The 17569-nt window shown below is 37.0% G+C and overlaps 1 protein-coding gene across 1 annotated transcript in view; it reads right to left on the bottom strand.

Annotated features, from left to right (window-relative positions):
- CDKAL1 (CDK5 regulatory subunit associated protein 1 like 1) overlaps window positions 1–17569 on the bottom strand; it is a 338480-nt gene that overhangs the window by 237829 nt on the left and 83082 nt on the right. Inside the window, exon 5 of the mRNA XM_063298967.1 lies at window positions 866–962. Within this exon, the coding sequence (XP_063155037.1) occupies window positions 866–962 (97 nt within the window). The remainder of the gene's footprint in view (window positions 1–865; window positions 963–17569) is intronic.

The following is a 17569-nucleotide window of genomic DNA, read 5'->3' as shown; positions in this document are numbered from 1 at the left end:
CCCTGGTTCCAAGCTCTCAGGCTTACCTTTACTGTGGTTTCAATTATTCATTTTCTGCCTGCTTGTCCTCCCTACAACTCTTGTGACTGATAGTATGATCTGTATCTGTTTATGAGCACATCCTTTTCATTGTATATTAAATGAACACAATGCAGCCATGCCACAGTTTTTTTTCAATCTGTCAGAAAGTTTGCTAAATCAGCTTCCCTATAACATGCAGATCAGGAAACTGTGATATGAGAACGCTCTCCAAACTGATGTGCAAACCTTTACTTAAAGTGGGAGTTAGCCTACTGATGATCTGTTTCTGCCAGTGTCTGGATGAACTGCCCTTTCAGTGTGGCTATTTTAAAACAAAGGGCATGTCAATCCAGTATGAAAAATTCTAGAAAAGACTGTACATGCTTGAGAGAATTTGCATATGAATATGGCATACAAATCTCCAAAGTTGTTTTATAAGCGCATCATCTCTTCTTCTTCCTAATGATGGTATGTGCTCAAGGAATGTTCAAATTCCAAGACTGTCAAATAAAGTTAAGGATGTTGCTCTAGAGAACCCTCCTGCTGCCAATTTAGCTAAGAAACATCAGTTTCTTGAATGGTGAGGAATAAATCAAGAACACTCTGCAGTTCCATCAATAAAATCAGTACAAATTATTATATCAAAGGGTGCATAATTCTGTTCTCTATAAATTCATCGTGTTTCCAGTTTTATGGTTATCTCACCTAACGTAGGATATAATAAAATCTTAGACATATGTTTAGTAACAGTGTTTGAGATTAGATTAGCAACATTTATAGCCAAGAAAAGATAACGTTTTAGGTTCTTAAAATTCCTAATGATTAAGTTCTGAGAGAATCTCACCCCAATAATGCTCAGGCCTTGCAGATAGTCTTGTCGGGGCTGGGCTTGCGGAACACATCCTGCTAGAACAACTTTCTTTTTTCCTTCTTGTGCTTTCCTAAAACGAACAAATATTATCTTCATTCAGTGGCAGAGTACATTCATTTAATCAACATTCACTAACTTTGCACCACTTTTGTCACAATATGAAATAATTGGGAAACCAGGAATTTTGCCTAACTGTGTCATTTTGCCAGCAAACAGATTCTTGATTGCACTTCTATCCCACACATCCTTCAAATCTGCCCTGGAAGACTGGAGGTTTCTCCAGAGTTGATTTGGAATACATGTAAGGATTGGGGTGTGGAGAGAGACAATAATGGGAAAGACTGCTGCATTAGCATAAGTCAACTTGCATAATGTTAAATCCAATTCAAAACTTCATCTGGTGTGATACAGTGTGAGGTTCCACATATCAAATTATTCCTATACATCCCACCCCCACAAAAGTATTTTTAGTATTTTACTTTCTGGGAGTCAGAAAAGAAGCAATGTAACATATCCCTCTCTTTATGAATTGCTCCATAACCATTAGAACCATTAGTTGATGAACAATTCCAGGTATCAATATCAGACTGGTTTATAGTTCCCTAGATCCTCCTTTCTGAAGATAAGAACATTTGCTCTCCTCTAAGGCATCCAGCATGTTAACAATTCTTTAGGATTATGTAAGATAACTAGTTCCTTCAGCACTTAGGATGCAAATCAACTGGTCCTAGATATTTAAACTTATTCAAAGTAAAGATGTATTTTCTGATTAGGTTTCTATCAGTTTCAAGCTTCAGCCATGCCATTGGCAGAATGCATACTCCTTTTTTGCTTCAGAAGGCTGAACCTTTTCTTTGAGACCTGATAGAATATTGTTGTCTTTACTGAGCAGCTAGTGTTCTTTTTCTTTTATTTTCAGCACATCTAAAGAAGCCTTTTTTTCATTATTCTAAGCATGCTTTGCTAACCTCAGCTCATTCTGAACATTCATGTTCTTGATACTAGCTCTATAGTTCTGGGCTATCTGCCTGGACTTTTTGACTCTTCCTCATTTTCCAAATCCTAAATGTCTCCTACACGGCACTTAGTTGTTATATTCTTATACCATCCAATAATAGACAATTTCTGCTAGACACCCTTATGACAGTATAGCGACCTACCTGTTTTTCCCCTGGGTTTATCTGTGTCATAGCACTTACACTCATTGAGACTATGAAACATATGCAATCCTAATGGATCCCTACTGATATATTAAGTAATTTCTCAACAGTGGCCATGCCCAAGCTAGTAGATGCACAAGAAACTACTCTATATTTGAGCAGATGAAATTAAAAAATACCTTGCATGTTCATCCAGGATATTAATATCATGAATATTATCCATAATTAGATGAAGTGGAAGTTGGCAATGTTTTGGGTGACAAGGACAATACAGTGTTGGGGGAAGGAAGCAGAATCAAGGCCACGATGAGTGGGATGGTAGGGCTCTGTCACACTGGAAGGTTGGGGGTAGGGAAGGGGGTTGGAGGATTCTGGGTTCTTTTCCCAGTAGGTTTACTGAGGTGAAATCTTGTTTTGATTTTTAACAGCTATCTTAAGCCTATTTCAGCTCAAAGTTTAAAACCAGTCAGCTGATTTCCAGCAACGGAAATTCAGTGGCACAGTGAAAATGGGCTCTGGAAGGCACAAGAAAGCATTCACTAGTAGAAGTTTGCCCATCCCTCAGATAAAGTGTTTCTGTACCAAAGGGAATAGTAATTCAGTACAGTATAATTCAGTATAACTTTTACTTTCTTGATTTTTTTTACGGATTAATACCCTGACTGGGTGGCAGCACCTTGGCTAATCTTCAAAAGCTAAGCAAGATTGAATCTGGTTTGACTTGATTAGATCACCAGGAAATAACAGGTTAGAGGACAGACTCTGATGTCTTGGACAATGACAGTGACAAACCACTTCCATACTGTTGCCAAGAAAACTATACAAATTTGTCCAGGATGTCACCAGAAGTTGGGCTCAAGCTGAAAAATATTTTAACTATCTCTACTCAGGTAATTTAATACTGTAGTTTCTTTTAATCATATACCAAGCACTCAATGGTAGCTCTATGTTGCATGAAAACATGCAGTCCTTTCTCCTCAAAAAGCTGGAAATGTGGCAGTCTGATGTATATTAAAAATGCATATTTTTCAATTCCTCAAATTGAATAGAATGTGCCAATAAAATGTGACAATAGATAATATAACTTAGAATAAACTGCATAGTAAGCATTACATTTTAATAAATAATTTGATATAGACCTATGTACATAAGAATCAGACATCATATTTTTTTTTCTTTCATTCTCATTTACTTTCTTTTTAATACCATCTTATGGGTTCTGCTCAGTTTAACAAAAGTCTTAATGCTAGCTAGCTAGCTAGCTAGCTATTTATTTATTTATTTTACAATTAAAAAGACTATACTGGAACGCTACAAATGCCCTTAACCTTCAGAACTTTTAATGCTGGTAAAAAGATGGAGGTGGAAAAGAGAAGCCTTACAGAATTTCAATAGCATAAATTAATACATCTCTACTTTCAGAGCCTTCCTACAATGCAGTTAAATAACTTTCAATTTAATTGGCTCTTAATTTATACAACACTTCATATGCTACTACCTCCTACTTCAACTTAAATCTGATTTACAAAATCTCATCATGGTGAAGTTTAATTAGAACAACTGTCTTTTGAGATCTTAGGAAAAGTAATCTCTGTAATAGATTCTTTAAAAAAAAACACTACAAGATGTTAATGTTTGACTATCACTTTTCCTTCTAAGACCAAGATAAACAATCTGGCCCATTGTGGGTGCAAATCTCCCCAAAAGGCAAGATTTAAGGCCCAGTAAGGTAAAGAAGGAATCTGTAATCTTCTAATCTGCCTAGAAAGTCCATATTGCTACTTGTGAATACATCAGGAGGAGAAAAACAAAGCTTAATTGAGCCTATGGGAATCTGCTACATGAAGTATAGGGCCTGCAGATCATCTCAGTGAACCTGTAAGTCTTTATTACTAGAGATTTAAGGACAAGACTGCTGACTGCATTCCCTAAAGGGAAGGGTGGGGTAGTGGTATGGACCATTGTTTCTCCTCACTTTTTCTTTTTCCTACCTTGGGGGAGGTAGGGAAGAAGTAACCATTGATGACAATTCTATAACAAGCTTTGTCCAGAAAAACAAAGAGAGATTTGGACAGCAATTTAACAAGAAAAGAATGTCGAAGAATAAAATAGTAATAACATGGTTTTCCAGATGTTCCTCTTATCAAACCTGTATATACATCAGTCACTTTTTTAAAAAGTTATCTTTAAACTTTAAAGCACGTAGTAAAAACATTTCAACTTTAACCTTTAAAGGCCTAGAGCAGTGTTTTTCAACCCAAGCAACTTTAAGATGAGTGGACTTCAAATTCCAGAATTCCCCAGCCAGCCATGGGAGTTGAAGGCCACTCATCTTAAAGTTGCTGAGGTTGAGAAACACTTACCTAGAGTCACATGGTGTCAGCACCTGCTCATTCGAGCATTCACACATGGTGGAACCGACTGCCTGCTCCTTTAAGCTGGGTTCTTAGATCGAGTAGTTTCTATGTTTCTGATGTAGCATATTGCATGAACCTAACCACAGTGGTTTGTGTTGTATAAACTCAAGCAAGGGTGGTTTATTCAAGAAGCTGTAGCAAATCCATGGCATAAGACAATGCCTCAAGCAAAGGAATCTTCAAGCAGAGCAAATCCCAACTCGATAAACAGAAAGTGATACACACAGGAAGCAGCAGGTTCACAATAGACAGGAGCCTTCTTTCATGAAAATCTTGTTCACTGGTACAAGTTCAGGATTAATAAATAGAACGTTATTTTGCAGGATAACATCTCTGATTGAAGCAGAAGACAATCTGATAGCACTAGAGCAAATAACCCCAACTTGGTGTCTTCTAGAGGTTTTAGATTGTAACTACCAGAATCCCAAGTCATGCTGCCTGAGAATAATGGAAGTTGAAGACCAACACATTTGGCATCTACCAGTCTGGGGTATACTCATTTAATTTTGCAAGCCTTTTCCATTGCTTTTATATGTCTCTGAGTTAATATCACCTTCAAGACCCTTACTTTTTCTTAAGCTGTAGATTTCATTCCAAGAACTTGAAAATTACTGGCTGAATAACCTAGTCAATAGTTCCAGTGTTTTGGCTAATTGTTCAGCTTCGGCAGAACAAATCTGGTTTACCATAAAGTTTCGTTGGATTTTTCCCTTGAACACATGCCACCTATACCTTGTCTTTGAAAAGTAAGTTTTCTTACAATGCCTTTATTGTGTATCTCAATCTGTTATTCAAAAAGTTAATTAAATGGGATAAGCCACATCTTCTTGGGGATAGCGATGGTGCTTTCTACTGTAACATCCAGTGTTATTTAATCTAAGTTTAGTACTGTTTACTATGTCCTTTTAAAACAATTATGTGGTTTAATGTGAAAGGCAGCTCAACTTCATCCATGAACACAATTTTTCAGCTCATGCTCTTCAACTGCAAATTCAAAACAAAGGATGTTGAGTAGTCAAAACACTGTAGGATAATTAAGATGCCACTGATCTCAGAGGAACCAATAGAAACTTACATTAATTTTTCTTTTCCAAACAGAACACTAGTGGAAATAAATTCTAGTAATTAACAACCCAACACTATGATGAAATTCCCACATGCTCAAATTTCTGGTTTTAATCTTTCTTGCACTTACAGCATAACTGTCAGATCCCCCGATCAAAGGTTTCACAGAAACCCTTATCAGGGCATCTCCCATCATTTCTCTCATGTTGCCAGATGGGAAGGGGTGTGAAGTTGGAGTGTAAAGGGGTTTGTTTTGGCTATGGAGTACATCAAGGACATGGGGTTGAGATACGCCAGGAATACCATCTGGATGGGAGGGGGAGTGACACACTTCATGGGAAAGGGGACTAACTAAGGGAATGTAGTTTTAAATTAGGTTTGAGCGGGAAATCTTTATTCGCAGCTTGCCTTCTGTACCGTTCATTACGCTTCATTAAAACAGTTCAAAGAGATCCAGCCTCTTGACTGTGTATGTGTGAATGCTCGAATGATCAGGTGCTGACAATAACTTTACAGTAGAATTTTGCTCTATTTTTATGCTGACTGATTAGCTAAACTTTGATGCTTCTCAATTTATTGTTGAGATAGAAAGATCTAATATTTATTGTTGCTGATTCAGATTTCTGCAGGAGAAAAGCTGAAAATAAGCGTTATTACTTAAAACAAGGGAAGCCAACTTGAACAAAGAACCTCCCACTTTTGTAGTAAATATCTGCAGTTCTGTATTAAATATTTATGGAAATCTTTAAAAAAAATCTAAATCCAGTGGATGCAGTCAATGTATAACATGGCCAGAATAACTGCACAAAAAATCCCACTGAGGTTTAATTCTCTGGTTTCAGCAGGTCTTTCTTTTGAACCATCTGCTGCTGAAAATGATTATGGTCCAAACAGATACACCTGAGGCAGGAGCAAGCACATCTAATTCTAAGGGATCAGAGAAGGCATCCAAGCAGAGCAAGTCTAGTCCTGTTTCTGCTCATGAGCTGCTCAAACGTATAGCCATCCCTGAGGTCCAAACTCTGTAAGGTTTGGATAAGCAAGGACTGGCCTGTAAAATAGCTTAGAATCACCCATGTGGTGTGGTGATCTTACACTGCAATGGTTAGTCAACTAGGTAAGTAAGGCAATACAAGTGGTTCAGGAGGACAAATGCTAGATTCTGTTTTGCAACCCTTATGATAATGGTTCCATTTTTCCCCTTACTCTTGCTTACCAGTGAAACCATGTAATGAGACACTGTGGATAATGGATACTGAGTATGCCTCACTCAAGTCAGATTTTCCTTTCAGTCAAGATTTTCCTTTTAATGCAAGCTAAGCAACACCTGGACTAGAAGAACTGGATAAAGCAATGAGAGTTGCTTACAGGCTTTCTATTCTTACAACATCTCATCATGCTGCTCATCACACATGGATAGTGAAGCAGGGTGGATGGAAACAGAGCTCTTGAATTCTAGACCACATTTCAAGGCGGTCAGAGAAGGTGATTATATGCTGTAAATGTTTATTGCTGGTATCTTGTTTCTGCACTAAGTCTACATTCTGTAGACTTCTTTCAGTTACAGCTCAGTTTCTTTTTTTTCCCTTCACTAATTTAGTTCAGTCAGTCTGTCCTGGCAGTTTGCCATCTTCTTACACCGTTGGCTTATTTTTCCCTTTCCTTGTTTATGTCGAGCATTTTCTATAGCTACGTCTGCCTAATTCCATTTACTCATCCACATCTACCATTTGCTGTTGGTTTTCCCAAACCCTTTTCTCCAGCTTCTGCAAGCCTGATGCTGGCCACTTCAACCCTTTAAAGCTAAAACTGGAGGAGCAAGAATCCTGCTTTATTCTTTAGAGCCTGAAAGCAATGGCAGCTGCATGTGGATTCTCTTTCATCTGTGCCCACCCACTCACTCACACACACACCCTCCTCTGGTCCTTTAAAAGCAAGAAGAGAGGGCACACAGCTGCCACAGTATTGTATTTCCCCATCCAGTAACAGTACAATCTTGGCTGCCAGTCCCAACACACACACACACACACACACACACACACACACACACAAGGAGAGAAAGAGGGACCTCAGATGGCACTGAAATAACACTAAGAAAGGCTGCCCAAAGGAAAAAGCAGGACCATGATTTTGAGAATAATCCTAATAAGAGAGGTAGAAATTAATTCAGAAGTAGGTATTTGAAAAATAAAGCACATTTCTAATCCCAAGCAGTAGCTTATCCTCCAATGGCCCCTCCTTGGCTTCTGCAATTCAGACCTGAGGAGAGATACCAGTGAGAGGGTTTTTCTAGAAAGGAAGGTGTCTTATCTGAAAAAAGGCTGTAGCAAAGAGATTGGGCCTGCAAGAAAAGGGACAAAAATGCCCTTGCCATCTTTGGAATCCCTCTTAACATTTGCTGGATATGCCTCTCAGGCAAATATAGAAGAAATACAAAACAGGAAGCACAATGACAACTTTTTTTGCCAAGCTCTTACTTTTATATAATTCACATCGATTGTCTTCCTGTCAATTAATCCATTTACTGATTATTAATCAACCAAACTGTGGACCCAAAAGAAACCTCTGATTAAACTGGCAGTTGAATTATTCTTAAAATAGGTTATTACCCACCCACCCAATTGCCATATTAAAGGCATTACTTCTCTTTTAAGCAGGATTTTCTTCTACAACCATTCCTGCTATAACAACTTATTTACATCCTCTGAACATAAAATATTTTTTTTCTGATTTGTTTTATTCATATGCAATCTAATACAATTTCATTACATAAAACTCACACTAAGATCTCTCACTTCATGTATGAACTGTAATCTCAACCCTATCTACTTACCTCATTAGCCCATTCATTCAATCCAACTTTAGGACTGCTCCAGTATGAATGAGTTAAGAGGTAAAATTGATTTCACATGCAGTTATAATAAGTTAGATTCGAATATGCTGAATGTGCTAAACAGTTTTTATAATGTAGTACAATCTGGATAAGAGAATGCCACTTAGGACACAGAATTGAGGATTTCCTCCTGTAAATCAAGCAATACTTAAACAGGAATTCATTTCAGCAGTGTAACATTGCCCCCTACTGACACCAATAAAACAAACATGTTATTTAATAGAAGTCCAGCATATTAATTACAATGATTTTTTAAAAAAGAATTTTATATCATGAGCCTAACTTAAGAAATTATATTGCATAGAATTTATTCCATGCAACATTATAAATACAAATAACTGTTCACATTTACCTTGAAAATGGATGCTAATCTTTTCTTCTTGCTTGAAATCAAATAAGCTAATGAGATATTAACAGGTGTTGTGCAAACAGGCACTGATGGCTCCAATTGCAAGTAAATTCCTAGCCCAGTGGGATGATAATGAAGGATCAATAAAAACAGCCAAATCAGATTTCATGAAAGGACAACTCCAACAGATGCATTTTGGGATGGAATAGCTTTCTCTAATGTCCCACCTCAGAATTCACAAATGTGATGGTGTTATTGTTTGAAATCTTCCCTCATATTTCCACTTGTGACTTGCTCCCCTGAAGCCTATGGAATGGTATTAAGGTGACATGCATGAACGTCAATTTAACAGAAATATTTGTTTATCCTAAATATACTATAATTTGTTGAGTTGCTTGTACTTTTTCCTATAAATTATTTTCAAATCCTTCTTTCTAATAAAACTTCTTCAGAGATATACTTACTGCAATCACTACTACCTGTAGAATATGACCTGTTGAACCCAGTTGGATTTACTTCTGAGATGGCATGTTGTCTTTGTAAAACCTTGAGCAACCCTTTCATTTTCTTTCTTGGCTAATAGTTTGTAAATCAGGGGATGACAGATCTTGGTTGCCTCTACCTGCCTCCACATCTCTAAATAAAAATTTACTATAATATTGCAAGATTTTTAGTGAACATTCAGTAATTTCATTCCAAGTTGTCACAAGCTGTTCAGAGCATTAAAATGTTGTGATATCTCTTACAAGGTTTCAGCATTCTCATGCAAGATCACTGGATTTTTATGAAATCTGGCAATCTCATGTGATTTTGGTATCTATGTAAAAGTCCTAAATTAAATTAAATTAAATTAAGACTTAATGTTGGCCTTTTACATAGATGCTGATCTGCTGTCCTTTGCTGTAACCCCTTTCATCAAAAACTATTGTCAGTTATTTGTTCTTCAAAGTAAAGTTGCAGCAAAATCCCAAGTAGCTGTTTTATAAAAAAACAAAGCCTTTAACAAATCCTCCATTCCGTTTTATTCTCTTGCAAACAAAACTCAAAGACAAAAGGCTATACCACTCATATCATTCTATACTACATGTATCCATGCAGTGTAATTGTAACTGTATCATCATTTTTATATCACTTTCACACATATTTCCTACTAACTTTTTATACAAAGTTGCATACAACAGATTGTAAGTTCCAAAAATTGTGCTAAAATGTTATTGTAATACTGGAATGGGGCCAGTTTGGTGTAGTGGTTAGGTTAGAGACTGGGAGGCAATGAGTTCTAGTCCCACCTTAGGCTAAAGGCCAGCTGGGTGACCTATGGCCAGTCACTCCCTCTCAGCCCTAGTAAGCAGACAATGGCAAGCCATTTCCAAAATCTTGCCAAGAAAACTGTAGGGACTAGTCCAGGCAGTCACCAGGAGTGACATTAACTCAAAGGGTACACAAAAAACTGGAATAGTTTGTAGTTCAGAATTAAAAGGCAATTGTCATGATCTGTGACCAACAATATTCAGTGAAGAAATGCAACATCACAAAAACACATTATATATCTGAAACCCATGATATACCATCTTCTAGAAGGTCTGTATATTAAATAGTCAGAATAGACAGAGAAATTTGACATAAGAACATCTTTGGTGCTCTTGAAATAATAGCTGTTTTTGTTATGCTAGTTATAATGTTTTCGGGGACTGACTGACATTTGAATATGATCAACAGTATTTTTTTTCTTATTTCACCATATTTCTTTATAAGGAAGCTAAGTTCAGAGAAGCAAATGCCGAGTGCAAAGAAGCGAAAACGATGGAGAGGAAGAGAATGCAGATACCTAGGTATTCATAAATCAGTTCCAAGTTCAGGATAACAAAGGGTGTCAGTGTAATGCAAAATCAGTATTAAGAATTTGGAGGGCAGGTGGGAAAAAAGGAGGAGGAAGTAGATTAACACCTCTGGAAAGTGGCCAGGTTTTCATTTTTCAAATCTACTGATAAAACTTTGTATGCACTATTTTTTTAAAAAATCATGATATACTGCAACACATTCCTGGAAGTAGTAAGATTATTTTCAAGGTTGTTTAACACTGTATAAAGTCAAAACCATGTAAGATCTCATGAACAAAATGAGCTAATAAAGCTAAATAAAATGTGGCAATCATTTTTAACAAATCAAATCACAGGGTAAAATCATTAAAAAGCCACACACTTTAAAATAAAATTTAAAAAAACATTTCAGAGCCAATGACATGAATATAATTCTCTGGTAATTCAAGGAAGAAATAAAAGGAATGAACAACTATCAAAATAAAGGTTTAGTTTTTGTAACTCATGGCTAGGCCAAGAAAAATAAATATGACTTCTCATAAACTTCTTCCCCTGGACCCTTGCCTAGAAAGAGTATCATGTCTGGAGATTCATTAATATTCTTGGTAAAAGGGTACCACAGAGCCTCGAAGAGAAACCCTTGCTATTCAGTAACATCAAAAATACCTATTTCCCAGTTAGCAAAGGTATGAGAGCTGCGATGCAGTAAGAGATTAAAATGGGAAACTCCACGTCAATACAACAGGATGAGATTGCTGAGAATGAGAAGCTTCCAGTTCAACTAGAACACTTAAACGTGATCGATCTAGCATTTTAGGCAAACTACCCTATAGCACTGACTGCAGAGCTATAGGACTATTTAAACAGAAAGGTCTGGACCAGTGTTTTCAAACTTGCCAAGTTTAACAGGCGTGGACTTCAACTCCCAGAATTCCCAGCCAGCATGTTGAAGTCCATGCCTCTTAAAGTTGCCAAGTTTGAAAAATACTAGTCTAGAATATAGGACAAAGGCAGAGCTTCTGACATCCCTCTATCTTTGCAACATGGGAGTTGGGCCTAAATTGTCAGAAACTTTGTACTCTTTACACTGACAGAAATCTTGGTGGAAGATTAATAAAGTTTGTAGGAAGTGTTTCCAAACACTTTTTCCCTAATACTGTATTCCAGAGTCAAAAGATTCACAACTCTTAAAAGTAGGGAGAACTGCAGGATAGTATAAACCTGTAGCCTGTTGGTGGGGTCTCACCTGTGATGGAATGTGTCTCTGAAGGGGGAGGTAATGTGATGGACTTCAGTAATACTGCTGGTTCTCAGGAAGGAGGAGCACATTCCAAGGAGGGGAGCGAGATAAGAGAAAAAACAGTCTGGACTGGAACATGGGAAGACTAAGAGGTTCAGATTAGCCACTCCCTAGGGCCTCCCAGGTTATTTCCCCTTAGGTTAGGTAAAGTAGCTTTAGTCTGGCAAGATTCTGTCTATACTGTGTGAGCAAACAAAGAGCTTAAGTCTGGCTGAACTGATTCTTTGCAGTTCTTCGGCTGGGCCTGACATCCTGTCCTAAAGGCCTCAATGTCCTCCTTCCTCAAAATGAAATATTTTCAGTTTCAAAGCATTTTTAGTGAGCAAATGAAGTGGTAAGGGATAGGCCATTTTGAAGAAGCAGCAGCTCTCTGGGGCTTTACTTTCCCATTTCCTTGTAGTTGTTCTTTCAAGGTGACCCTATTGTTTGACACAGCAATTACCTGGAGCCTTACGTCTCCTTTTTTATCAGGTCTGGAAAGGTGAGGAGCAATGTATCATCACTTAAAGAGCTGTCACTTCAAGGTGCTGTTTCCCTTAGCATAAGGTCGGTATGACCTTTGGCCTCAATCACTGAGGTTAGGAGATGATTTTGACAGCAATCCAGGCCTTGGTCAAGAAGAGCTATGCGTGTTGAGAACAGGTGACCTACCCATTCCTGTTTTGCATTAATTCCCAGTATACTGTTAAAGAGCCCTCAATATTCAGGGCCTTCGGGAGAGCAATGGCTCTCAACTACCACCAAACTCCCTTAACTCTGTATCTAGAGAATCTCTTGAACATGGAGAACCCTCTTGCTTTTCTAGTGGTCAAGTCTTGTTTCAGAAGGAACTCTGTACAATAACGTCCAGAAATCTTTAGTTCTGCTTAAGTATCTTTTATTTTATTTTATTGTTCTGCCATGCCCTTTCTGCAGAGCTGAACCAGATTGTCCGTTACTGAATCTATAATTGCTTTCAATAGGTTGTTCAATAGGTTGAATCTAGACGTACTAAGACACTATCCACCTAGAAAAACATAATTCTTCCCCAAGGAATGAAAACATTTATACTGCAATTAGCATGTGATCTGTAATTGTGAAAGTGTCACTGCATATTGTTATGTTTGCAGTGACTTCTCCTAACTGTGCTGTTCTAAGAAGACAGGAAGGAAAACACTGCTGCATTGCAAACAGCCAAGAATTGATAAAATTAAAATAAAATCTTCATTTGATATGGATTTATAAGGATTATTTGTATATTGTGCTAGTATTTTTATATCATTCTTCAATAAAAAAATTCCAAGGGCATTTTATGTAAGTATAATCTGATCAGTAACATTAATCATGAGACACACAGTTCTGACCTAAATGATAATTAAACTCTTCAAAACAGTAGCATACTGAAACTGAATTCAGGATTTTGAGTGCACTACTTTTTTGTTTTACAAAACTGGGAAGGAAAGATATTAGCATGTGAAGCATTAACAATGTAGGGACTAAGTAAGTACATAAAAATAAAATTAAAAATACAGAATGCTATATGCTATAAATCTAAAGATGACATAAACTGCAAGAAATAAATCTCTGTTCTTGGACCCCAATGCATTTTGGAAAAAGAAAGAAGAATTAGGAGGGCAGAGTAAATCTGAAGAATATCAAGACATGATCATTGATACCGAAGAATACCAACAGTGCAAACAGGCTGTCTAGCATCAAGGAACCAGCAGTTTGCTCTGCGTGCTATCAAGACAGTTCTCTGACAAAGCAAGTGAGTGATCAATTTTTTTTTCTTTTATGCACAGTCTAGATAATGGCACACAGTGACTGCAACATCTCTTCCCAGTCAACCATGATGAAATAGGAACCCATTAAGAATCTTAAATACCATCTGCTAAAATTTGGTTTTTCTGTCAGAACTACTTTAACGTAGGCTACTCATTTCTGGCCCAACTTTTGGGCTTGACTCCATAAAGCTTTGATACTGAGCAAAAGCTGAATGGAACTGAAACAATTTTGTTATCAAAAACTGTATTTTTCCATATACAATTTCAATGGCCACTTTTGCTCATTCAGCAAATTTTAACTCAAATACACAACCTTCTCTGCTTGATCTTTGTAATGATCTATTCTTTTAAGTAAACATGGAAGTTCAAAAATACTTCCAGTACACGAAAGAGCCACCAGGACTAGAGAATTAAAACAGCATTTAGTCACTTCTGGCAAAATAAGGATTGAGCCACATAACTTAGCCTACTTGTGCAGATTTGCAGCTGGCCCACATGCTGGGAAAAGGAAAAGCAGTATCAGTCTTTCCCCACCCTTCTGGAGGATAAAATAAGCATTAATTTCCTAGAAATTAAAATGGTGAGACAAATATCTGACAAAATAAAAAAAATTATTGAAAAGATGGATCAGGTTGATTGCTTCTTTCAAAATGTATGTTTCTTTCCTGCCTATTAATGAACAGAAACCCATAGCAAATGTAACTTATAAGCAACTTGCAGTGGTAGTCTATACAGCAGTGTTTCTCAACCTCAGCATCTTTAAGATGTGCAGACTTCAACTCCCAGAAATGAAGGACTGAAGAATTCTGGGAACTGAAGTTCAAACATCTTAACATTGAGGCTGAGAAACACTGCTGTACAACAATGAATGGGTATTGGGTAGATCCAAAAGTGAAGGAATGCAGCTGAACAATATGTGTACATCTGCAGAATTCAGGTAATTTTAGATCTGAGTTGTTATAAGAACTTCAGTGGAAAAGAGACAGCACAGGGCAGAAAATGTGTACCATTCTAATATACAATGAGCATTACATCACTAACACCATATTGCTGAGTGATTTTTTCATGAGAAGCCCTGTGGGCTCTCTAAGGATGGAATATTTTTGTTATCTTAGCTTTTATCTGAAATCTTCAAAACCAGAACAAGAGTTTTCCCACTACTGTTCTTATAGGATATAGGCAGTTCAACTTGTTTTTGAAAATACAAAAAGCAATTAAAATGTATAAATTTACATGCACATATACATATAGTGCCACCTTATCTCTACTAAAAGTAGTCTATCCAAAATGAAACATCACTGGGTAGAGAATAGATTTTATTTTAAAAACATTCATCCAGTTTATGCATCTCGATTTAAAGCTACTTAGAAGAAAGGAAAAAACCTCTGACACAGACACAAAAACACATTTTTGAATGGTATTTATAAATAAGGTTCCCTTGAACAACTTTCCAAGTTAGATGTTTCTCAACTGCACTATGTACATTAGCCAATCTAAGAAAAATATCTAATCTATCTTTATTTGTTACTAGATGCAAAAGTAAAACAAAAAAGTTGTGTAAAGTGTGTCCAATAAGATAAGATTATTGCGTTTTGTACTCTGTTCTGATTTATTATGTTGCAAAACTTCCTTAGTATAATTTAAAAAGAAAAATTGAGCTCTCATTGTCATGCTTAATGAATATCTATGTGCTCCTGATTCTTTCTCCAGCTCTCAAGTCATCCAAAACTCTTTGAGATATCATTAATATTGGTTAGTAATTTCAAAAAGACAAATTCACACCATATTTGTTGTAAAACCAGTCATAGCACAGGCCCCCCAAAAAGTTTCAAGCATGTCTGGCACAGAAAATAAACATAGGTTTAATTAGTCAAATTTTATTGATCATTTTACTATTCCCTTATTATTTGTAAAAAACTAAACAGCTTTGTTTATAAGACCAAAATGCAGTTCAGAAGAAATAGATTTGCATTTTTTGAGCATATAAATAAAACAGTAATATAGGGGATAACCTGAAGCACTTTAGCACTTTATAATTGAGTGTACCACAGTCTAAACATGCTGATCCAAATACTTATTCTGAAATTGTTATTGTGACAATAATTTTAAAAGCCACATTCTTCATTTAAATGTCTGTGTTTCTGTACCATCACTTCCCTCCAGTAATTGTTAAGCAAAAACGAAAGGAAGGAAGGAAGAAACAGACTGAATTAAAATACCACCGTCTTCGCCTAAAGTCATGCTTGAATATTAGCTTACAGTACTTTCAGTTCTAGTGGAGAATCATGTAATTGGATGCAATTCACATTCTGAAGAACTCATTATAGATCGAATTAAGTTCAGTGGATAATACTGATACATTTTACCAGTAATACCATATTCCATGTTTCCATCTGCAAGGGTGCTTCAGATTGGAGTAAGAAGACAACTAGTACTTATTTGCTAGTTTTAGTTGTTATAGCTGTTTTCAGCCCTGCACTTAGCCATAAAACTACTCGTATTCCAGATCTTAAATGAGCACACACACATGAAAAGCCATATGGACTCCCTTCCCATCATAGTTTTTCTTTAATTATGAGAAAGTGATAGTCTGAAAAGCAGAGATGGCCCTTTCAGCATTAAACTAATGTTGTGCAAGCAGGGACATAAAACAACAGCAGAAATAATGGCAAATGCAGTTTCTCTAAGTTATCTTGCTTCAGAAAATTTAATTTCTTTACTGTATATGATAAAGGTTCTACACTGCAGACAAATACTGTCCTTTTAAATTTTTTAGTACAGAATAAGACAAGCAGGACTACCACCAGTTTGCCAGTGCCATATCCAGCAGTGACAGAAGACCGGGCATCTGAAGTACTCACTGGAGCAACATCTCTTGCTGAGCTACTTCTAGGCTGTTCTTGCCAGCCAACTAGTTCAACACTGACAGAATGAGGATGAGGAGGATGATTTATTCAATTTATATCCTGCCTTCCTGCCAATCAGTACTCAGTCCATTCTCATCTTCCATTTGTACAGTTTATTGCTGGTTTAACTTCGAACCACCTGATTCTGTCTTACCCTCTTTTTTGCACCCACTGCAAACTAGTTATGAATTCAGATTGCCCGATTTAGCCTTGCCTGCCTTCAACAAGCGCTACTGATGGGCTAGCCCTTGGGTCATCTCTTTTCTCTTTGCCCACTTAGCGTTCTGTTCAGAGCAAAGCATTATGACCTAGTTCACATACTCCTCTAAGCTATAAGGCTCACTTAGAACATGGAGCCTTTCCTCCCCCAACTGGCACACTAGATGAGATCTCTTGGTATTTTGTTATGCGTTAATGCATAATGCAGACTAAACATGCTCCAAATTGCCCTGAGAATGTAGCAATGCCTTGCAAATCCTTATGGCCACCTCTGGCTTGTTTTAGCCCAAAGGAGACTCCAACTGGATCATACATCATATCAAGCCATGGTTTGTTTAATCACAATAGGTCAGAACCATATAATATGCTAAACTATAACCATGGTGTACAAATAAAGATTTACAAACCAAATGGCTTGATTCACATTATGGGTTAGCACAATATGTAAACCAGGCCTGCATCTTGGTCATCTTAAAGGTATTAGAAAACAAACCATGGATGGTTGGCTTCTTAACAACCTACCTTACAAGGAAAGCTAGCTATTGTGAAAAGGTATGTTTGTGCTAATTGGACCTTAAGGCTTAGTGAAATATATTAACCCAAGGCTGGTTCAACAAACCCAGATAAAATAAATCTTAGCTTGGTTTATGCATAAAAAAGCTCTCCTCTGAAATGAGTCTGACTCCTGGTGATTCCATGGACACATCTATGTTTTTTCATGGCAACAATTTGGATTTCCTAGAGGTCTCCTATTCAAGTACTAACCAGCTCCAACCTCACTTAGT

The sequence above is a fragment of the Candoia aspera genome, chromosome 3 (assembly GCF_035149785.1).
Source record: "Candoia aspera isolate rCanAsp1 chromosome 3, rCanAsp1.hap2, whole genome shotgun sequence".
Lineage (NCBI taxonomy): Eukaryota > Metazoa > Chordata > Lepidosauria > Squamata > Boidae > Candoia > Candoia aspera.
This window is presented reverse-complemented; position numbering and strand designations above follow the sequence as displayed.